The sequence below is a fragment of the Leucopleurus acutus genome (assembly GCF_964270905.1).
Source record: "Leucopleurus acutus genome assembly, chromosome: 19".
NCBI classification, from domain to species: domain Eukaryota; kingdom Metazoa; phylum Chordata; class Mammalia; order Artiodactyla; family Delphinidae; genus Leucopleurus; species Leucopleurus acutus.
Window position 1 is genome coordinate 30,098,271 of NC_139161.1, and position 24,477 is coordinate 30,122,747.

General features: G+C 37.3%; 1 protein-coding gene across 1 annotated transcript in view; it reads left to right on the forward strand.

Moving 5' to 3' along the window:
* The window catches only part of HSF5 (heat shock transcription factor 5), a gene marked incomplete at both ends in the record, with an annotated part of 49,255 nt that overhangs the window by 19,846 nt on the left and 4,932 nt on the right, over positions 1-24,477 (forward strand). The window contains one exon of the mRNA XM_082861428.1: positions 2,212-2,389. Within this exon, the coding sequence (XP_082717554.1) occupies positions 2,212-2,389 (178 nt within the window). The remainder of the gene's footprint in view (positions 1-2,211; positions 2,390-24,477) is intronic.

Below are 24,477 nucleotides of genomic sequence, written 5' to 3' on the forward strand. Positions count from 1 at the left end.
GGCTTTGTAGTTTGTGGCACGCCGGCTCTCTCGTTGAGGCGCGCGGGCTCAGTAGTTGTGGCGTGAGGGTTTAGTTGCCCCATGGCATGTGGGATCTTAGTTCCCTGACCAGGGATTGAACTCGCATCCCCTGCATTGTAAGGTGGATTCTTTACCACTGGACCACCAGGGAAGTCCCTATAGAATTCTAATTTGACTTGACAGCATACTGTGTTTGAATTTCCCTACTAATATTCTCATTCCTAAAGCAGAATTCTGACTCTAGTTCGAGAGATATATTCTGAAGGTAGAGACTAATTCCTTTATTGCTGCTAGCTTATGACCAGGAAATGAATAAACTTTGATTCTAAAAAATAAAAGTACATCCAAATTAAAATCACTTTTGTGATTATTTTTTTTCCTACTTAATTTTTTTTCTTGATCTTAGCCTGATACATATGTATTTCATTTTGGATTTTTTTTCTTTAATGGAACTGAAAATGTCTTCATTGTTAGAGATTCCCAAGATAACTTTTTGGCAGTTTGCGTGTGTGTATGGGGGGCGGGTTGTGGCCGCACCGCACGGTTTGTGGGATTTTAGTTTCCTGACCAGGGGTTGAACCCAGGCCCTCAGCAGTGAGAGCGCAGAGTCCTAACCAATGGACCACCAGGGAATTTCTGGCAGTTTTTAAAATGCATTCTTTTCTAGCTCTAACTTTAGATCCAAATGTCTTATGGGGTTTTTGGGTTTATTTATTTATTTAATTTATTTTTGGCTGTGTTGGGTCTTCATTGCTGCACATGGGCTTTCTCTAGTTGCGGCAAGTGAGGGATACTCTTCGTTGTGGTGCGTGGGCTTCTCATTGCAGTGGCTTCTCTTGTTGTGGAGCACCGGCTCTAGGTGCGCGGGCTTCAGTAGTTGTGGCTCGCGGGCTCTAGAGCGCAGGCCCAGTAGTTGTGGTACACGGGCTTAGTTGCTCCGTGGCATGTGGAATCTTCCTGGACCAGGGCTCGAACCTGGTCCTCTGCATTGGCAGGCGGATTCTTAACCACTGCACCACCAGGGAAACCCTATCTTATGGTTTTTATCAACTCATTGTCCTTCTTGAGCCCAACTGTTGAGACCCGGTATACTGTGTATTAATATTATAAATTCAGTAGACCAAAGATAGTCCCATTATGTTTCAAATATGCCTGTGAAAAGAACGTGAAATTTGCCTTTATTCCTTCGTAGTCACATCCAAAAGATTAGATTTCGTACCTTAAAATTGCATTCACACAGTTATTTTTTTTTAATTTGGATATCACAGCTTTTGAAAGCTATAATTTGAACTCCTAGCTCTACTTCACTATATTGTTTTATTTTAAAATAAATTCATAAACAAATAGAGTATTTGAGAAGTTGGTCAGCTTGACAAAGGGATTTGATATTCCAAAGAAAACATAGGAACTCCGAGAGAAATTCATATGTCATAAGCAGAGCAGATCTAGATTTCATAGGGAGTGACGCTTATACAAATTTGAGGTCCTCATTAAGCCAAAGAATACAAAATTAATAGAATAAAGTGTTTATAACCCCTCTGACATCATCCAACAGGGTCATGCCTCTGGCCATTCCAGTATCACCAAGAGGGGCAGGCAATCTGATGGAAGGGATGTTAGAGTGGGAAAAGATAGTGGTATTAACCAATTGTGAATTTGTGTGATGTGAATTTTACCAAAAAAGAAAAAAGAAACTTCATGGTGAATCTTCCTCTGATCGTAAGTAAATATTGTAGCTCCATAGACATTTCAGTAGTTTGTGGATGGGGAAATATACATCTTACTACCGAATATTCAGATTAGCTTAACAAAATCGGGTGGTATCATTCTTTTTTTTTTTTTTTTGGCGGTAAGAGAATGGCGGGTCTCTCACTGCTGTGGCCTCTCCTGCCGCGGAGCACAGGCTCTGGACGCACAGGCTCAGCGGCCATGGCTCACGGGCCCAGCCGCTCCGTGGCATGTGGGATCCTCCCGGACTGGGGCACGAACCCGCGTCCCCTGCATCGGCAGGCAGACTCAAACCACTGTGCCACCAGGGAAGCCTGGGTGGTATCATTCTTAAGGATGAAAAGCCTTACAGTCTTATTTGTTGGATCATGTTTCTATAGTAGAACTCCTGTGATAAAATATCTTAGCTTTTAGTAGATATTTGGGGAAAATTTGGAATAATGAGTGGGTTTAATATTTTAGGTGGATGCCAGTATAAAATGCCAAATGAAAACACCTGAGAATATCTTGCCTTCAGAACAGATGGGATTCCTTATTTCAGAAATGGGGCCTGCTAGCAAACCTAGTAAAGACACAGGTTTATCCACTCCAGCCAGATACAGCGAGCGAAGAAGCAACTCACAGCAAGGAAAGTCCCCTGGTAAGGATTATTGTGCTCTAGAATGCTAGCAGTAGAATCATAGTGTAGAATTAATATATGAATGATAGTTTTTCTAGTCTTCATTTATTATTCATAATTGTAATATACTAATCACATTGCTGTTTCATACAACTGCAATTTTAACTCTTTATTTTTTCTTAATCATCCTTTTAAAGTATGTAAAAGTTATATTCCAGTATTGCATGTAAGAATATGAGCTTTTGAAAAGAGAACATGGTAAGTAAAAGCAAAGGAATTTGGATTATTTAACTTGGAGAATGCAACGATGAAGGGTGATTCAATAACTGCTTCAGATGCCAAAGACTTTGTAATTACGGAAGTACTTGTTCTCTTATTAGCAGAGTATAGTACAAGAGGGAATATGCTTAAACTGTGGCAGGAAAAAATTAGATGGACATTAAGGACTTTATCCTGAGCATATTATAAAGATACTCTGAAGTATGACTCTGTATCAATGGGATTTTTCTTGTGGTTTGTAGGAGCCCGAGTGATTGTTTTAGTACAGTTGCTGCTACTCTTTCTAGGGAAATTGGGAAGAATCATTTTTTTAAGAAAATGGTGACATCCAATAAAACATGTTTCTTGTATGATCCAAAACCAAGTCATCAATGTCTTCAGTGGACAACTTGAATATTCTCAAATTATATGTATGTCAGAGGCATGCAATTCAGTGAATTAATGAATCAGGTTAAGCAATCATTTTAACCCATACAAATTGGAAAAATCTTGGGAACTTCTGTGAGAATTTCTCCAAAAAGTAAACTAATAGTAATATGATCGAGATGTTGTTTAGACTCATTGGGTTCTTTCTGCAAAATGCCTTTTAGACTAAAAGCTATCTTGATCACTCATTTTGTTTGTTAAACTTAGCTTGCACAGTTGCTTTTAGTTGAGTATATGATCCAATCTACGATCAAAGATTAAGATTTCTTACCACTGCAGATGTTCAAAGCAATGGCACAGACTTTGAAGGCAATTTAGAAAAGGACAGTGATGAATATTTACTACACACTCACTTTTATGACATACAGCAAACTTGATGAAACTGGTATTATCATCTTAAAGATCGGGAAACTTAATCTTGGAGAGGATAAGTAACTTGTTCAAGATCACATTAATTTAGCTAATATTCTACTCACAGTCCTTCTGTTGACTGTGTCCTTTGATGCACAAAAGTTTTAAGTTTTATGTAGTCCCATTGGTCTACTTTTCCTTTTGTTGCCTGTGCTTTCGGTGTTGTATCCAAGAAAGCATTGCCAAGTCCAGTGTCATGAAGTTTTTCCACTATGTTTTCTTCCAGGAGTTTTATAGTTTTAAGTCTTATATTTAGGTCTTTAGTCCATTTTGAGTTAATATTTGTAGACAGTGTAAGGTAAGGGTCCAACTTTATTCTTTTGCATGTGGACATCCAGTTTTCCTAGAACCATTTGTTGAAGAGACCTTTCCCCACTGAGTGGCCTTGGCATCCTTGTTGAAAGTCATCTGACCATATATGTGAGGGTTTATTTCTGGTTTCTTTATTCCAGTCCACTGGTCTATTTTTCTGTCGTTATGCCAGTACCATATAATCTCTGTTTAACCAATCAATTCTGCCATTGTAGCACAAAAGGAGTCATAGATAATACATAAATGAATGTTTGTGGCTATGCTTCAGTAAAACTATTTACAAAAACAGTTGCTGGGCCCAATTTGACCCAAAGGTCATAATTTGCCAACCCCTGAGTTAGACTAACAGTTTATTTCTGAAAAGCAACTGTGGAAGCCAGAAAGGAGTAGAATCATATTTTTAATATATTAAAAGAAATCCGCAGTCCTGGAAATCTCTACCCAGCCAAAAGATCCTTCAATAATGATGGCAAAAATGAAGACATTTTCAGATAAACACAAAATAGAGAGCATGTGCCACAGCAGATAAACAGTAAAGGAAATTCTACAGGGTGGTCTTCAGGCAGCAGGAAACAAGGAGACATACTGTAGCTTCTAGGGTAATCACCAAAATTGGTATAGAAATAATCCAAAAAAAAGGCAGGAAAGGAGGAAGCAAGGAATTAAAAATAAGGAAGACAGAGAAAACAAATAGTAAAATGGTTGACCCAAATTTAGCCAATACAACTATTATATGTAAATGGTCTTAAAATCTCAAAGACAGAGATTGCTAGAGTAGATAAAAGGGCAAACTCCTACTATAGGCTGGCTACAGGAGACATGTAGGTTGAAAGTAAGTGGACAGAAAAAGATACAACATGCAAACAGGAAGAACGAGAAGGCTGGTATGGTTATTTTTAAATATCAGAAAAAATAGACTTTAAGACAAAGAGTGTTATAAAGAGGGCCACTTCATAATGATGAACAGTTCATCAGGGAGGTGTATCAACTGTAAATGTGTTTTTTGTAGTAATAGAGTTTCAAAATACATGAAGCAAAAATTGACAAAAATTAAAGGGGGAAACACAATTCGTCAATGTACTAGGATATTTTAATACTTCTATCTAAGCAATTGATAGAACAACTAGACAAAATATCAGTAAAGACATAGAAGATCTGAACAACATAAACACCTTGATCTAATTGGCATTTATAGTACACTGAGCATCCAACAACTGCAGAATATACATTGTTCTCAAGTGCATATAGTACATTTACCAGGATAGGTCATTCATTGGGCCATAAAACAAGTCTCAATACATTTAAAAGAACTGAAGTCATACAAAGTGTACTCTCTGAATATAACAGGATTAAATGAGAAATCAGTAACAGAGTAATTAGGAGAACCTCAAATATCTGGAAATAAAGTGACATACTTCTAAATAATTTGTGAATCAAAGACAGAATCACAAGGAAAATTAGAAAATATTTTGACAATGAAAATACAACATCACAGTTTGCGGGATGCAGCTAAAGCAGTGTTAGAATGAAATGTGTAGCTTTAAATGCTAATATTAGAAAAGAAGTAAGATCTAAAATCAATGACCTGAGGTTTTACCATACGAAACTAGAAAAAGAAGAGGAAAGTAAACCCAAAGTAAATACTAAAAATAAAAATAGACATCAATGATACAGAAAACAGACAATTGAGAAGACTAACAAATATAAAACTGGCTTTTTGAAAAGATCAACAAAATTGACAAACTCCTAACTACACTGATCAGGAAAAAGAGAACAAAAATCATAACTACCAAGGATGAAAAGAGATTAACACCTCAGAATCTGTGAATAGTAAAAGGATAGTAAGAGAATACTATGAACAGTCTTAGTTAATGAACACAACCACATAAATGGAATAGCCACAGTTCTTAAAAAATACACCTTGTCAAAATTCACACAAGAAGAACCAATGAATAGCCCTATATAGATTAAAGAAGTTGGTTATCAAACATTTTCCTCAAAGGAAGAAAGAAAACTACAGACTAATAATCCTCATGAATATAGATGCAAAAATAATTAACAAGATATAAGTAAATTGAATGCAACAATATGTAAAAAGGCTGATAGACAAAGTAGAGTTTGTCTCAAGAATGCAAGGCTTGATTGAATTTCAAATGCTAATATTATTCACCATATTAACAGAGTAAAGGAGAAAAAACTCTATGATGATTTCAATAGATTCAAGGAGAGCACTTGACAGACTTCAGCACTCATTTGTAATAAAAACTCTCAGCAAAGTAGCAGTAGTAGAACATTTCTCAAACTGATAAAGAATATCTATAAAATATGTATAGTGAGGGTCATGATTAATAGTGAAAGACTAAATTGTTTACTCCAGAGACTGGGAACAAGGCAAGGATGCCCACTTTACCACTTGTATTCAGTATTGTACTGGTGGACCTAGCCATTGCAATAGGCAAGAAAAAGAAGTAAAAGGTGTAAAGATTGGAAAGCACACAATTGGAAAATGAAATTTAAAACAAATCAAACATTTATGGTAGGCCCCAAATCATAAGATACCTAGGAATAAGTTGAACAAAATATGTCTAAGGCCTCTACGCTGAAAACTACAAATTTTGCTGAAAGAAATTAAAGAAGACAAATAAATGGAAAGATGTGCCATGTTCATGGATAAGAATACCCAATATTGTTAAAGTGATAGTTCTCCCCAAGTTGATCTATAAATTCAATGCAATCCTAATCAAAATTCTAGTAGACTTTTTTTTCTTTAATGACAAGCTGATTCTAAAATCTAAAAGAAAATGCAAAGGACAGAGATTAAGCAAAGCAATTTTTAAAAATAAAAAATTGGAGGAGACTTTACCAGATTTCAAGACTTACCATAAAGCTAAAATAATCAAAATCGTTTGGTATTGGTGAAAAGAGGGACCTATAGATGAATGAAACAAAATAGAGAGTCCAGAAATAGATCCGCACATATGTGGTCAATTGATTTTCAACAAAGGTGCTAAGGCAGTGCAATGGAGAAAGGAAAGTGTTTTCAACAAAAATTAACATTGACCCATACCTCAGCCTGAAGGAGCAAGATGGCAGAGTAGAAGGACGTGCGCTCACTCCTTCTTGCAAGAGCAGCGGAATCACAACTAACTGCTGAACAGTCATCGACAGGAAGATGTTGGAACTCACCAAAAAAGATACCCCACATCCAAAGACAAAGGAGAAGCCACAGTGAGATGGTAGAAGGGGCGCAATCACAATAAAATCAAATCCCATAACTTCTGGGTGGGTGACTCACAGACTGGAGAACACTTAGACCACAGAAGTCCACCCACTGGAGTGAAGGTTCTGAGCCCCACGTCAGGCTTCCCAACCTGGGGGTCTGGCAATGGGAGGAGGAATTCTTAGAGAATCAAACTTTGAAGGCTTGCGGGATTTGATTGCAGGACTTCAACAGGACTGGGGGAAACAGAGACTCCATTCTTGGAGGGTACACACAAAGTAGTAAGTGCATCAGGACCCAGGGGAAGGAGCAGTGACCCCCATAGGAGACTGAACCAGACCTACCTGCTAGTGTTGGAGGGTCTCCTGCAGACGCGGGGGGTGGCTGTGGCTCAATGTGAAGACAAGGACACTGGCTGCAGAAGTTCTGGGAAGTACTCCTTGGCATGAGCCCTACCAGAGTCTGCCATTAGCCCCATCAAAGAGCTCGGTAGGCTCCAGTGTTGGGTCGCCTCAGGCCAAACAACGAACAGGGAGGGAATCCAGCCCCACCCATCAGCAGACAAGCGGATTAAAGTTTTACTGAGCTCTGCCCACCACCAGTCCCTCCCATCAGGAAACTTGCACAGCCCTCTTAGATAGCCTTATCCACCAGAGGGCAGACAGCAGAAGCAAGAAGAACTACAATCCTGCAGGCTGTGGAACAAAAACCACATTCACAGAAAGATAGACAAGATGAAAAGACAGAGGGCTATGTGCCAGATGAAGGAACAAGATAAAACCCCAGAAAAACAACTAAATGAAGTGGAGATAGGCAACCTTCCAGAAAAACAATTCAGAATAATGATAGTGAAGATGATCCAGGACCTCGGAAGAATGGAGGCAAAGATTGAGAAGATGCAAGAAATGTTTAACAAAGACCTAGAAGAATGAAAGAACAAACAAACGGAGACGAACAATACAATAACTGAAATGAAAAATACAATAGAAGGAATCAATAGCAGAATAACTGAGGCAGAAGAACAGATAAGTGACCTGGGAGACACAATGTTGGAATTCACTCCCACGGAACAGAATAAAGAAAAAAAATGAATGAAAAGAAATGATGATCTTTTGACAAAATTCAACACCCATTTATGATAACAACTCTCTAGAAAGTGGGCACAGAGGGAACCTACCTCAACATAATAAAGGCCATATATGACAAACCCACAGCAAACATCATTCTCAATGGTGAAAATCTGAAAGCATTTCCTCTAAGATCAGGAAGAAGATGAGGATGTCCACTCTTGCCCCTATTGTTCAACATAGTTTTGGAAGTCCTAGCCGTGGCAATCAGAAGAAAAAAATAAAAGGAATACAAATTGGAAAAGAAGAAGTAAAACTGTCACTGTTTGCAGATGACATAATACTATACATAGAGAATCCTAACGATGCCACCAGAAAACTACTAGAGCTAATCAATGAATTTCGCAAGGTTGCAGGATACAAAATTAATGCACAGAAATCTCTTGCATTCCTATACACTAATGATGAAAAATCTGAAAGAGAAATTAAGGAAACACTCCCATTTACCATTGCAACAAAATGAATAAAGTACCTAGGAGTAAACCTACCTAGGGAGATAAAAGACCTGTATGCGGAAAACTATAAGACACTGATGAAAGCAATTAAAGATGATACAAACAGATGGAGAGATATACCATGTTCTTGGATTGGAAGAATCAATATTGTGAAAATGACTATATCACCCAAAGCAATCTACAGATTCAATGCAATCCCTATCAAACTACCAATGGCATTTTTCACAGAACTAGAACAAAAAATTTCACAATTTGTATGGAGACACAAAAGACCCCAAATAGCCAAAGCAACCTTGAGGGAAAAACACAGAGCTGGAGGAATCAGACTCCCTGATTTCAGACTATACTACAAAGCTACAGTAATCAAGACAATATGGTACTGGCACAAAAACAAAAATATAGATCAATGGAACAGGATAGAAAGCCCAAAGATAAACCCATGCATCTATGGACAACTAATCTATGACAAAGGAGTCAAGGATATACAATGGAGAAAAGACAGTCTCTTCAATAACTGGTGCTGGGAAAACTGGATGGCTACTGTAAAAGAATGAAATTAGAACATTCCCTAACACCATACACAAAAATAAACTCAAAATGGATTAGAGACCTAAAGGTAAGACCGGACACTATAAAACTCTTAGAGGAAAACATAGGAAGAACACTCTCTGACATAAATCACAGCAAGATCTTTTTTTGATCCACTTCCTAGAGTAATGGAAATAAAAACAAAAATAAACAAATGGGACCTAATGAAACTTAAAATCTTTTGCAAAACAAAGGAAACAAGACGAAAAGACAGCCCTCGGAATGGGAGAAAATATTTACAAACGAATCAGCGGACAAAGGATTAATCTCCAGAATATATAAACAGCTCATGCAGCTCGATATTAAAAAAACAAACAACCCAATCAGAAAATGGGCAGAAGACCTAAATAGACATTTCTCCAAAGAAGACATACAGATGGCCAAGAAGCACATGAAAAGCTGCTCAACATCACTAATTATTAGAGAAATGCACATCAAAACTACAGTGAGGTATCACCTCATACCAGTTAGAATGGGCATCGTCAGAAAATCTACAAACAACAAATGCTGGAGAGGGTGTGGAGAAAAGGGAACCCTCTTGCACTGTTGGTGGGAATGTAAATTGATACAGCCACTATGGAGAACAGTATGGCAGTTCCTTAAAAAACTAAAAATAGAATTATCACATGACCCAGCAATCCCACTACTGGGCATATACCCAGAGAAAACCATAATTCAAAAAGATACGTGCACCCCAATGTTCATTGCAGCACTATTTACAATAGCCAGGTCATGGAAGCAACCTAAATGCCCATCGACAGACGAATGGATGAAGAAGATGTGGTAAATATATACAGTGGAATATTACTCAGCCATAAAAAGGAACGAAATTGGGTCATTTGCAGAGACGTGGATGGATCTAGAGATGTCATACAGAGTGAAGTAAGTCAGAAAGAGAAAAACAAATATCGTATATTAACGCGTATATGTGGAACCTAGAAAAATGGTACATATGAACCGGTTTGCAGGGCAGAAATAGAGACACAGATGTAGAGAACAAACGTATGGACACCAAGGAGGGGTGAGGGGTGGGGGATGAACTGGGCGATTGGGATTGACATTTATACACTGATATGTATAAAATGGATAACTAATAAGAACCTGCTGTATAAAAAAATAAATGAAATTCTAAAATTCAAAAAAAATGGACCCATACCTCATACCATACATAAAAATTAACTAAAAAAGGGATAAAAAAAGGAAAAAAAATTAACTGAAAATGAATCACAGACCTAAATATAAAACCTAAAACTTTTTGAAAAAAAAATAAGAGCAAACTTTGCTACTTCGGGCAAAGATTTCTTAGAACACAAAAAGTATGATCAATAAAGAAAAAAATGATAAATTGGATTTCATCAAAATTTAAAACTTCTGCTCTTCAATAGATATCATTCAGAAAATGAAAAGGCAAGCCAAAGCCTAGGAATAAATATTGACAGCAATATTAAAATCAAAATATCAAAACAAAGACATATCTAGAATATAAAAACTCTTACAGTGCAGTTGAAAAATGGGGTACAATATGAACAGACATTTCACAAAAGATACACAAATGGCCAGTAAGCACATGAATAGATGTTTAATCATCAGAGAAGTCAGGTTAAAACTGCAATGAGATATCACTGCACACAATTAGAATGGCTAAAGTTTTTAAAAAAGGAAAAAAACCATGACCATACCAGGTGTTGATAGGGCACTGGAACTCTCATACACTGCTAGTGGGAACTTGAAATAGTATAACCACTTCTGGAAACAGTTAGACAGTTTCTTAAAAATTAAGTTAAATATATAAAATCAAGTTAAACTTTGTCCATCCTCTTCTCTCAACCTAATGGCACCTATATTGAGATCATCTGAAAACGAGGGTTTGATTGGGAAGATAACACCCTTAATCTCACCTTTGCCATAGTCTATCAGAGATACTTGAGAAAAGCTTGAGGCCCTCATTAGAGGTACCTCTTACTACTGTTTCAAGTTGGGATAGTAAATTACTTCGATGCACACCCCAAATTACTGAACGCTAGTCAGTTGGTTTTCAACCACAGACAGAGGAATATTCCCTTCTGTCTCTGCTTGCACACTGGCTACCTCTAGCCTGAGTTCATCTCTTATTTTAGGGCTTTGCTGAATCGTCAAGAAAACAGCCAACACATTGTGAATTTTGTCAGCCTTTCCCCGTATGGTTACATGCTCGCTTGGCATGTGGTCTGCTTTCCAGGGTATCACAGGCAGTGATTTTACCAAATGTTTTGAAATAGATTTCAATGATCACCAACGTTCTAGCCTGATGTGCCTTAACCACCTGCTGTCTGACTGCTAAGCCAGTACCACGTATTTTAATTTGAATTACAGCAGCGCCTCACTTATAGATTCCAAATTCCATATTAGTCCACATATAAGTTAGGCTACTGTAAAAAACAAAACAGAAAAACCAGTGTCTTAAACAATTTAGAAGTTTATTTTTTCCTCATAATAACAGTCCAGAGCTGATGTGGCAGCTTCGCTTTTCTCTGCTAGCCCTCAGGTGTTACGTGGTGAAAGATGGCCCACCACTCTATCCTCATGTCAGCCACCAGGGTGCTATAAATATCCCTTCCTTTTATGAGCATAATCACTGCTTATGCTCACATCAGTTTGACTAGAACTTAGTCACATGAACAGGCTGCAGGGGAGCTTGGAAATGTGGTCTGTAGCTGTGTCCATTTACCTGTGTAAACAATACCATGATTTAAAAGAAGAATAAATATTAGGAGACAACTAGCAGTCTCTGTTACATGGACTAAGAGAAAATATTTACAACACAAAATATAAAGCATTGTATTCATAATACATAAAAGCTTCTACAAATCATTAAGAAATAAAGCAATCCAATAAAAAGAAATAAAATAATATTAATGTGCAGTTCAATTGAAGAAATACACATGACCAATAAGTGTATAGAAAGATGTTGAACCACTCAGATAAATCAGTAATCAGAGAAATGCAAGTTATAAATCAACCAAAAAAAATTTTTTTTTGCCAATCTGACAAAACTTAAATTATTGATAATATCCAGGTTGATAAAGGCGTAGGGAAAAAGGAACCTCCTTTACACTGTAATTGGAATGTAAATTTGTAGAGCCAATTGGAGGGCAATTTGGCATGATCTGTAAATAACTAAAATGCTTATATGCTTTGACTCAGGAATCCCATTCCCAGGAATCTCTCCTACAGAGTTCTGTGTAGTGTGTTATTTATAATAGTAAACATTTGGAAAAAAAGCATAAATGCCTGACAGTGGAGTGTTAGACAAACTACGATAAGTTCATGTAATGAAACACTGTGCAACCATTTAACAAAATAAAGTAGCTTGATATGTTGTTACTTGGAAAGATAGAAAGTGTTCGTAATATGTTAAGTGAATGAAGCAAGTTGCAGCATACTGTGTCTAGTACAACCCCCTTTCTAGGACAAAAAATATATATATACTGTAAAATTATAGAAAAAAGTCTGGAAGTAAATAAAACTGATACATATAACAGTGGTCACCTCTGGGCAAGTAGAATTGGAGGTGTAGAGAGGTATTTTTTTGCTTCTTAATTTGTGTTTGAGTGTACACAATGGTGGAATTATGGGGAAATCTCCCTTTTTGTGTTTGTCTAGATTTTTAAAATTGAAAAATATTTTAAATAGTTTAAATACTGTAAAGAGTTTTCTATAGTATGAATATAAAAGCCTCAAAATAATAGGAATGAGCAATTTAATGTTTTGAAAAAAAATTTATATCCCAGATATTAACCTGACTTTTGAGATTTAGATATGATTGACTCAAGCTAACCTTATCCCACACCAAAAACGCTTTTCTAAAATTTCTGAGAATTTCTAGGGCTTACAGTGGCTTTTATTTTTGAGTTTCTGCTTTTGCTTAATTCTAGATTCATCCATTTCTCACCTCCTGTAGGTGTTCTGTCTGCTCCTTGCCAGACCAGATGCAGAGCTCAGCCCCCTTACTTTGATTTCTCCCCTCCCCTGAGCATTTACATTAGGTATTTGTATGTGTAGCACACTTTTCTGAAGATTTGGTGAGGTAGAAAGTGTTTGCATTTAAAATATTGCAAATAATTAAAAATGGAATGTTAGCCATTGTTCTTTTTAAAGGGCCTTCAGTCAGTTTACCGCTTTCTCACCTTTCCTTGTCAGTAGTCAATGTGGCCTCCTGTCATGTTGTCCTCTTTCCTTGTACTAGCACCATACCTTCTCTTCTCTGATATCTTTTTTTTTTCCATGTTCTTCAATCAGGCCCTGAATTTTGTGTCTTAGGCAGAGAAGGTTAGGAATCTCTTCTGTTTCCTGATGAGGCCTTGAGACCTTATCTTGCCCAACCAAAACAACCTGTCAAGATATATTCCTCAACAGACAGTTACGTCCCCAAGAGGAACTCTGGTTTCTGCTGTTAAAATAATTTCCTCTCTTGGGCTTCCCTGGTGGCACAGTGGATGAGAGTCCGCCTGCCAATGGAGGGGACACGGGTTTGTGCCCCGGTCCGGGAGGATCCCACATGCCGCGGAGCGGCTGGGCCCGTGAGCCATGGCCGCTGAGCCTGCGCGTCCGGAGCCTGTGCTCCGCAACGGGAGAGAGGCCACTACAGCTAGAGGCCCGCGTACCGCAAAAAAAAAAAACAAAAAAACCTCTCTTATGGTTTTAAGTGTAACTGATAAAGTAGTTAGCACATTAATTATCTTTTTTAACTCTTCCTTTTTTTTTTAATTAAGCCTTATCCTTTGGTCAGTGGTGTTGGCAGGTGAGTCTTAACTGACCTTGGCTTCCTGCTGTGAAAGAGAGGAGTTGTGAAATGTTGGCATTATTATGACATCGAATCACATTTTCATTTTATTAGGGAAAGGGAGCAAATAACTTATGCTTAAACTAGAACCTGTTTGCTAAAAAGTTAGCTTTTGTAATGAAAGTGTAAGGAGAAATACAATTCATGAAGTTGCCAATTATTCTTCCTTCATAGAACTTAGCCTAACAAACAGTTGATCTATGAAAACATGGCTACATATAAGGTCCTGTGACATTAAAAGATTTTAACCAAAGTCAGTATAAAATTTATATACTATCTGTTAGAGGCTGTACAGCACAGTCAACAGGAAGAAAGCTTCTGGTGTTAGAAAAAACTAAATTAAAATCTGGATTCTGCTATTTACTTAACTTCCCTGAGCCTCAGTTTCTTCATCTGTAAAATGAAGATATGGTGGCTTAGTATGGTGCCTGGCATATAGTATGGCTTAGTATGGTGCCTGGCATATAGTAAGTACATGGTAGCAACAGAATTTTAGCAAAATTATTATATTCATAATACTTACTATTTTGATGTTTATTACTGTCAAATGCTTTTCAAATGACTGGTCTCACTTTAAATTCATGTGGGCTCTTAGTGTTGCCAGCAGTTCTATAATATTTCCCTAGTCAGTACACTCCCCATTTTCCAAAGCCACTTTATCATATCTTCTCTCTGCTCCAACTTCCAACACAACTCCTCTCTTTTCATTCTCAGCTATGACCTTGTTTCTTACTGAGAAAATAGAAGCAGCTAGAAGAGAACTTTCATATCTTTCCACCAACAAATTTATCAGTCTACCACTTGTGTAACTCTACACTCTGCTTTTCTTCCTATTATAATGGAAGAAAGCCAGTCCTCCCATATGTGTACACAGTCCCCTTTTGTGTACTCACAGACTTAGCCCTGAACAGTTATCCTCCCTTACTCTTCAACAATTACATCTTACCTTTTATGTTAGATAATTCCCATCAGCATACAAACATGCCATCATAGGTTCTATGTTAAAAGAAATTCCTCTCACCTTCCCTTCATTCATATTTTCATCCAGCTACTCCTCCGTTTTTCTCTTCCCCTTAGAGAAAAGCTCTTTGAAAGCCTATCCTTATCTCAACCAGGTTTTCCAATCAGGTTTTCATTCCGGCTACTCAGCTGAAACTGTTCAATGTCAAGGTTTCCAATTACTGCTCTTGTCAAGGTTTCCAGTTACTGCTATGTTGCCAAATCCTGTGGTCCATTCTCAGTCCCACTTGACTGTACCTCAGCAGCATTTGAACAGACTACCTCAACCTTCCTGAAATACTTTCTTCACTTGGCTTCTGGAACATCACCCTTTCCTGGTTTTCCTTCAACCTCACTGGCCACTCCGTAGTTTCTTTTACTGAATCTTCTTTATCTTCCCTGACTTCTAAATATTGATGAGTCCCAGAGCACAATTCTTGGACCCCTTTCCTTCTCTATTCATTTCCTAGGTTATATCAACAAGTCTCACTGCTTTTATTGTCTAAATGGTGATGACTCCTAAATTTATATCTAAGCCTCTATCTTCTCTGAACTCCAGGTGTGCATACCTTTTTCCCCTTGCCACTTCTTTGTTTGGATGTCCAGTAGTGTCCCAAATGCATTATAATGCCACCCTTTCCCCAGTTTTACTTATTTCCGGAAATAATACTTCTAGTCACCTCTAGTCAACCAAAAGTCTTGGAATCTTCCTTGACTCTCTTCTCTCTCATCTCACATCCAACCCATCAGCAAATTCTGTCAGTTCTATCTCAGTGTAGATCCAGGATCTGACCATTTCATATCACCTTTACATGCTATCACCATGGTCCAAGCCACTACATCTCTTGCCTAGATCTTTCTGCTTCCACTGTGTGCCCCTACAGTTTTTTCTCCACACAGCAATCAGAGTGATACTTTAAAATTATTTCCCTGTTTAAATTTTTCCAGTGGTTTTCCATCACATTTAGAATAAAATCTAAAAATCCTTACTATGATTTGGCTCCTAGTAACTGCTCTGACTTTATCTCCTGCCACCTTCTATCTCTCTCATCTATTCCAGCCATAGCAGCCCCTTCACTATTGTTTGAACGCACCAAGCATGGTCCTGCCTTCACACTTGCTGTTCCCTCTGCCCGAAATGTTCTTCACCCAGGTATTCACATGGCTTGCTCCTTCATTTCATTCAGTTCTCTACTCAAATGCTAGCTCATTATAGGAACCTTCCTGATCCTACTCTCTGTAATAGCACCCTATTCTCCATGTCCTGCCCTCCTTCAGTCCCTATTCTTTTTCCTTGGTTTTCTTCTATAATGTTCATCGCTACTTGACATTTTATATTTATTATTTTTCTCCCCCTCTAGAAGGTTAGTTCCATGAGGGCAAGGATTTTCTTTTGTTCATTGCTGTATCTCCAGCACCTGGAGTATTACCTGTGGCGCTCAGTGTTTATACACTGTTATCTTACTAATATACTTTTTAAAAAAGATCCTTGGAAAAAAGCAATCTTAAAAAAAATTGTGGTAAAATACACATAACATAAAGTTGAACCATTTTTAAGTGTATAGTTCAGTGGCATTAAGTACATTCACATTGTTCTGCTACCATCACCACCATCCATCTCCAGAACTCTTTTCATCTTGCAAAACTGAAACTCTATACTCACTAAACAATTCCTATTCCTCTTCTCCCCCCAGACCCTGGAAAACCTATTTTACTTTCTGTCTCAATGAACAATCTTTAATTAGCCAACAAAAGATAAGTTTTGAACATCTGGGGAGTCAACTTCAACCCATAGGTTGCTTTTAATGAGTGCTTATTAACAACTACTCTGGGGTTGGTACAGTGCTAGGTACACTAGGGATACAAAGGTAGTGTCCTGTACAGTTTTATTCTGCTGGAACTAAAAATTGCATATGTTTTACTAAAGACAACCATCCTATATCTCATTACTATGCTCTGACATTGAAAACTGAGATATATTTGGTTATGAGTTTTATTTTTATGGCCATTTTCTGCTTTCCCCTTCTTTTTGTCCCATCATTTCAAACTGATAGGAAAGCATACATTTTTAGGGGAGATTCACATAACAGAAAATTAACCACTTTAAAGTGAAAAGTTCCATGGGACTTAGACCATTCACAATGTTGTGCAACCTCTATCTAGTTCCAAAACATTTGCATCGCTCCAAAAGAAAACCCCATATTCATGAAGCAGTTGCTCTCCATTCCGTCCTCTCCCAAGCCCTTGGCAACCACCAGTCTGTGTTCTGTCCCTGTGGATTTACCTATTCTGGATATTTTGTATAAATGAAATCATACAATGTGTGACCTTTTTGTGTCTGGTTTATTTCACTTGGCATGATGTTTTCAAAGTTCATCCACAAGGTAACATGTATATCAGAACTTCATTTCTTCTTATGGCTAAATAGTATTATGTTGTATGTATATATGACAATTTTTTATCCACTCATCTGCTGATGGGCATTTGGGCTGTTTCTACCTTTTGGCTATTGTGAATAGTGCTGCTATAAACATTGTACATTGTACATGTATTTGAATATCTGATATCAATTCTTTTGGGGATATACCTAGGAGTGGAATTGCTGGATCATTTGGTAATTCTATGTTTAACTGTTGAGGAACTGCCAAGCTATTTTCCATAATGGCTGAACCGTTTTACATTCCCACCAGCAGTGTACAAGAGTCCCCATTTCTCCACATCCTCCCTAGCACTTGTTATTTTCCGCTTTTTATTATCACTATAGTCATGCTAAGTAGGTGTGAAGTGGTATCTATCTTATTGTGGGTTTAATTGCATTTCCCTCATGACTAATGATGTTAAGCATCTTTTCATGTGCTTGTTGGACATTTGTAGATCTTCTTTGGAGAAAATATAATTTCTTGGACAACTGTATAATAATATTTGATTTGATGAAATATTCTCCTATTTTGGTTAAATTTCTCTTGGTTAAAGCTGTGGTGTGTGCTATTAGAGCAGAAGTTGGTAAACTGTGGCCTATGGGCCAAATCTAGCTCACTGGTTGTTTTTATATGGCCTGCAAGCTAAGCATGTAGCTAAGCTAAGTAAATTTTTTTACATTTTAAATGGTTGAAGGGGGGGGATCAAAAGAAGAATATTTCATGACACATGAAAATGATTCAGATTTCAGTATCCATAAATAAAGTTGAATTGGAACACACAACCATACCATACATTTACATATTATCTGTGGTTTCATACTGCATCAGCAGAGTTGAGTAGTTACAGTAGAGGCCATGTGGCCCATAAAGCCTAAAGTATTTGCTATCTGGCTCCTTACAGAAAAAGTTTGCCTACTCTGTGTCTTACTTCATTCTACTGTTATGACAAAAATACCATAGACTAGGTGGCTTATAAATGACAGAATTTTTTCTCACAGTTCTGGAGGCTGGGAAATCCAGGATCAAGGTGCCAACAGATTCAGTGTCTGGTGAGAGCCAGTTTCCTGGCTCAGAGACTGCCGTCTTCTTGCTGTGTCTTCACATGGCAGAAGGGACAGAGGAGCTCTCTGGGGTCTCTATTATAAGGACACTAATTTCATTCATAAGAGCTCCACCCTCAGGACCTGATCACCTCCCCAGAGTCCCACTTTCTAACACCATCACATTGGGGGTTAGGTTTTAATACATGAATTTTGAGGAGATATAAACATGCAGTCTGTTATACCCTGTATTAGAAAGTCCTCATTCTTACCTTCTAATTTTTCACAGTCCTGATCATTGATGGCCAGAGAAGCCATTAAGAGTCAGGAGGGGTCCCTGGTTTGTTCCCGGGTTTCAGCACATACACACAAAAAAAGAGTCAGTAGATACTTGTGGGAGGACTCAAAATGAACTAGTATTCAGTTTAGTTCTTGTAGATGATGTATACTAAATCCAATTTTAAAGTATTAAAGGTAGGAACTAAATGTAAAATTTCTAAAGTATCACTTAAATTTCAACTGTCGCTATCATTAGCAGTACCTCCCCTCAATAAAGTTCCAACTCTCCCATTATTTATGGTAAAAATAAGAGAATTTCTTGAAATCACCTCTAGAGACTCCTTTGGCCCCAAATTCTGAAGTACTATGATTCCACCATTAACTGTTGGAATGTCATTATGTTGCTCAGTATCCCATTGAACAGGGGTTTCCTGTATCCCAGAACTTATCAGTGCCCTTCTGTAACTGAATTATTTTGAAAATTTGTCTTCCCTAGAGCATCTTCTTACACTTTAAGCTTTCTTTGAATTTTTTTTCAAGTAGGAGACTTCAAGTTGGTTAGGTATCCAGATTGTACTGATTTCAATAGATGTGCGTTTTGTTAGAAGGAGGTTGTTAATCACAGTCGTTGCATGCTGTGTGTAGGCCTTTTGAACACGTGTTGACTTAAGAAAATACCTTTTGGATAAAAAAACATCAAGAGGTGCAGAAAATTAGACTCAATAATGCTGCTCCAATTTCTACAATGATATTACCCTAAACCAAGATAGGGTAATATCAGCCAGATATTAATCACCCTAATAACACCCAGATATCAGTCTTATTGTGCAAGCTACACTCTCTTATGTTCTGATAGGTTACTTTATAGTTAAGGGAAACTGAATGTTTAAGAGCAAAGTTCAGGCCACTCCTGAAGAAAGGACTTCTCATTTTGTAGCTATTGGATTATGGATGAGATTTCGTTAAGGTAATAGCCTCCAAATCCTAGAGAGTGTTCTTAGTAGGAGTTAACATTCCCAGGGAATTTCCTGGCCATCCAGTGCTTAGGTCTCCGTGCTCTCATTGCCAAGGGCCTGGGTTCGATCCCTGGGCGGGGAACTAAAATCCCACAAGCTGTGTGGTGCGGCCAAAAAAAAAAAAAAAATCCCAAATGAGTAGATGCAATGCTTCTGTCCCTGGAGGCCTTTCAGCTCTCAAATCAACTCAGCCACTGTGATTCTCAAACACTTATCTTCTCTGAGGAGTATACAAGTTTCTCTTCTTTTTTTTCTTTTTCCCTCTCTCTGTGTATTTTATTTTATTTTTTTATTGGGGTGTAGTTGTTTTACAATGTTGTGTTAGTTTCTATTGTACAACGAAGTGGAGTTCCCTGTGCTATACAGCAGGTTCTTATTAGCTAGCTATTTTATACATATTAGTGTATATATGTCAATCCCAATCTCCCAATTCTTCCACACCTGCCGACTTTCCCCCCTTGGTGCCCATACATTTGTTATCTACATCTGTGTCTCTGTTTCTGACTAGCAAACCAGTTCATCTGTACCATTTTTCTAGACTCCACATATATGCGTTGATATACAATATTTGTTTTTCTCTTTCTGACTTACTTCACTCTGTATGACATCTCTAGATCCATCCACATCTCTACAAATGACCCAGTTTCGTTCCTTTTTATGACTGAGTAATATTCCATTGTGTATATGTACCACCTCTGCTTTATCCATTCGTCAGTCGATGGACATTTAGGTTGCTTCCATGACCTGGCTATTGTAAATAGTGCTGCAATGAACATTGGGGTGCATGTGTCTTTTTGAATTATGGTGTTCTCTGGGTATATGCCCAGTAGTGGGATTGCTGGGTCATGTGGTAATTCTATGTTTAGTTTTTTAAGGAACTGCCATACTGTTCTCCATAGTGGCTGTATCAGTTTACATTCCCACCAACAGTGCAAGAGGGTTCCCTTTTCTCCACACCCTCTCCAGCATTTGTTGTTTGTAGATTTTCTGATGATGCCCATTCTAACTGGTGTGAGGTGATACCTCACTGTAGTTTTGATGTGCATTTCTCTAATAATTAGTGATGTTGAGCAGCTTTTCATGTGCTTCTTGGCCATCTGTATGTCTTCTTTGGAGAAATGTCTATTTAGGTCTTCAGCCCATTTTCTGATTGGGTTGTTTGTTTTTTTGATATTGAGCTGCATGAGCTGTTTATATATTTTGGAGATTAATCCTTTGTCCGTTGCTTCGTTTGCAAATATTTTCTCCCATTCTGAGACTTGTCTTTTTGTTTTGTTTATAGTTTCCTTTGCTGTGCAAAAGTTTTTAAGTTTCATTAGGTCCCATTTGTTTATTTTTGTTTTTATTTCCATTACTCTAGGAGGTGGGTCAAAAAAGATCTTGTTGTGATTTATGTCAGATAGTGTTCTTCCTATGTTTTCTTCTAAGAGTTTTATAGTGTCTGGTCTTACCTTTAGGTCTTTAATCCATTTTGAGTTTTTTTGTTTGTATGGCGATAGGGAGTGTTCTAATTTCATTCTTTTACATGTAGCCATCCAGTTTTCCCAGCACCAGTTATTGAAGAGACTGTCTTTTCTCCATTGTATATGCTTGACTCCTTTGTCATAGATTAGTTGCCCATAGATGCGTGGGTTTATCTCTGGGCTTTCCATCCTGTTCCATTGATCTATATTTTTGTTTTTGTGCCAGTACCATATTGTCTTGATTACTGTAGCTTTGTAGTATAGTCTGAAGTCAGGGAGTCTGATTCCTCCAGCTCTGTGTTTTTCCCTCAAGGTTGCTTTGGCTATTTAGGGTCTTCTGTGTCTTCATACAAATTGTGAAATTTTTTGTTCTAGTTCTGTGAAAAATGCCATTGGTAGTTTGATAGGGATTGCATTGAATCTGTAGATTGCTTTGGGTAGTATAGTCATTTTCACAATACTGATTCTTCCAATCCAAGAACATTGTATATCTCTCCATATATTTGTATCATCTTTGATTTCTTTCATCAGTGTCTTACAGTTTTCTGAGTACAGTTCTTTTGTCTCCTTAGGTAGGTTTATTCCTAGGTATTTTATTCTTTTTGTTGCAATGGTGAATGGTATTGTTTCCTTAGTTTCTTTTCCTGATCTTTCATTGTTAGTGTATAGGAATGCAAGAGATTTCTGTGCATTAATTTTGTATCCTGCAACTTTACCAAATTCATTGATTAGCTCTAGTAGTTTTCTGGTAGCATCTTTAGGATTTTCCATGTGTAGTATCATGTCATCTGCAAACAGTGACAGTTTTACTTCTTCTTTTCCAATTTGTATTCCTTTTATTTATTTTTCTTCTCTGACTGCCATGGCTAAGACCTCCAAAACTATGTTGAATAATAGTGGCAAGCGTGGACATCCTTGTCTTGTTCCTAATATTAGAGTAAATGCTTTCAGTTTTTCATCATTGAGAATGATGTTTGCTGTGGGTTTCTCGTATATGGCCTTTATTATGTTGAGGGTGGTTCCCTCTATGCCTACTTTCTGGAGAGTTGTTATCATAAATCGGTGTTGAATTTTGTCAAAAGCTCTTTCTGCATCTATTGAGGTGATCATATGGTTTTTATCCTTCAGTTTGTTAATACAGTGTATCACATTGATTGATTTGGATATATTGTAGAATCCTTACATCCCTGGGATAAATCCCACTTGATCATGGTGTATGATCCTATTAATGTGTTGTTGGATTCTGTTTGCTAGTGTTTTATTGAGGATTTTTGCATGTATATTCATCAGTGATATTGGTCTGTAATTTTCTTTTTTTGTAGTATCTTTGCCTGGTTTTGGTATCAGGGTGATGGTGGCCTCATAGAATGAATTTGGGAGTGTTCCTTCCTCTGGAATGTTTTGGAAGAGTTTGAGAAGGATGGTTGTTAGCTCTTCTCTAAATGTTTGGTAGAATTCACCTGTGAAACCATCTGGTCCTGGACTATTGTTTGTTGGAAGATTTTTAATCAGAGTCTCAATTTCAGTGCTTGAAATTGGTCTGTTTACATTTTCTATTTCTTCCTGGTTCAGTCTTGGAAGGTTATACCTTTCTGAGAATTTGTCCATTTCTTCCAGGTTGTCCATTTTATTGGCATAGAGTTGCTTGTCTCTTAGGATACTTTGTATTTCTGTGGTGTCTGTTGTAACTTCTCCTTTTTCATTTCTGATTTTATTGATTTGAGTCCTCTCCCTCTTTTTCTTGATGAGTCTGGCTAATGGTTTATCAATTTTTTTTTATCTTCTCAAAGAACTAGCTTTTAGTTTTATTGATCTTTGCTATTGTTTTCTTTGTTTCTATTTCATTTATTTCTGCTCTGATCTTTATGATTTCTTTCCTTCTACTAACTTCGGGTTTTGTTTGTTCTCTCTGTAGTTCCTTTAGGTATAAGGTTAGATTGTTTGAGATTTTTCTTGTTTCTTGAGGTAGGATTGTATTGCTATAAACTTCCCTCTTAGAACTGCTTTTGCTGCATCCCATACATTTTGGATCATCGTGTTTTCATTGTCATTTGTCTGTAGGTATTTTTTGATTTCCTCTTTGATTTCTTCAGTGATCTCTTGGTTATTTAGTAGTGTATTGTTTATTAGCCTCCATGTGTTTGTGTTTTTTACGTTTTTTTTTCCTGTAATTTATTTCTAATCTCATAGCATTGTGGTCAGAAAAGATGCTTGATACAATTTCAATTTTCTTAAATTTGCTGAGGCTTGATTTGTGACCCAAGATGTGATCTATCCTGGAGAATGTTCCATGTGCATTTGAGAAGAAAGTGTAATCTGCTGTTTTTGGATGGAATGTCCTATAAATAACAATTAAATCTATCTGGTCTATTGTGTCATTTAAAGCTTGTGTTTCCTTATTAATTTTCTGTCTGGATAATCTGTCCATTGTTGTAAGTGAGGTGTTATAGTCCCTCGCTATTATTGTGTTACTGTCGATTTCCTCTTTTATAGCTGTTAGCATTTGCCTTATGTATTGAGGTGCTCCTATGTTGGGTGCATATATATTTATAATTGTTATATCTTCTTCTTGGATTGATCCCTTGATCATTATGTAGTGTCCTTCCTTGTCCCTTGTAACATTATTTATTTTAAAGTCTGTTTTATCTGATATGAGTATTGCTACTCCAGCTTTCTTTTGATTTCCATTTTCATGGAATATCTTTTTCCATCCCCTCACTTTCAGTCTGTATGTGTCCCTAGGTCTGAAGTGGGTCTCTTGTAGACAGCATATATGTGGGTCTTGTTTTTGTATCCATTCAGTGAACCTGTGTCTTTTGGTTGGAGCATTTAATCCATTCACGTTTAAGGTAATTCTTGATGTGTATGTTCCTATTACCATTTTCTTAATTGTTATGGGTTTGTTTTTGTAGGTGCTTTTCTTCTCTTGTGTTTCTCACTTAGAGAATTTCCTTTAGCATTTGTTGTAGAGCTGGTTTGGTGGTGCTGAATTCTCTTAGCTTTTGCTTGTTTGTAAAGCTTTTGATTTCTCTGTTGAATCTGAATGAGATCCTTGCTGGGTAGAGTATTCTTGGTTGTAGATTCTTCCCTTTCATCACTTTCAATGTATCATGCCACTCCCTTCTGGCTTGCAGAGTTTCTGCTGAGAAATCAACTGTTAACCTTGTGGAGATTAGTTTGTATGTTATTTGTCATTTTTCCCTTGTTGCTTTTAATAATTTTTCTTTGTCTTTAATTTTTGTCTGTTTGATT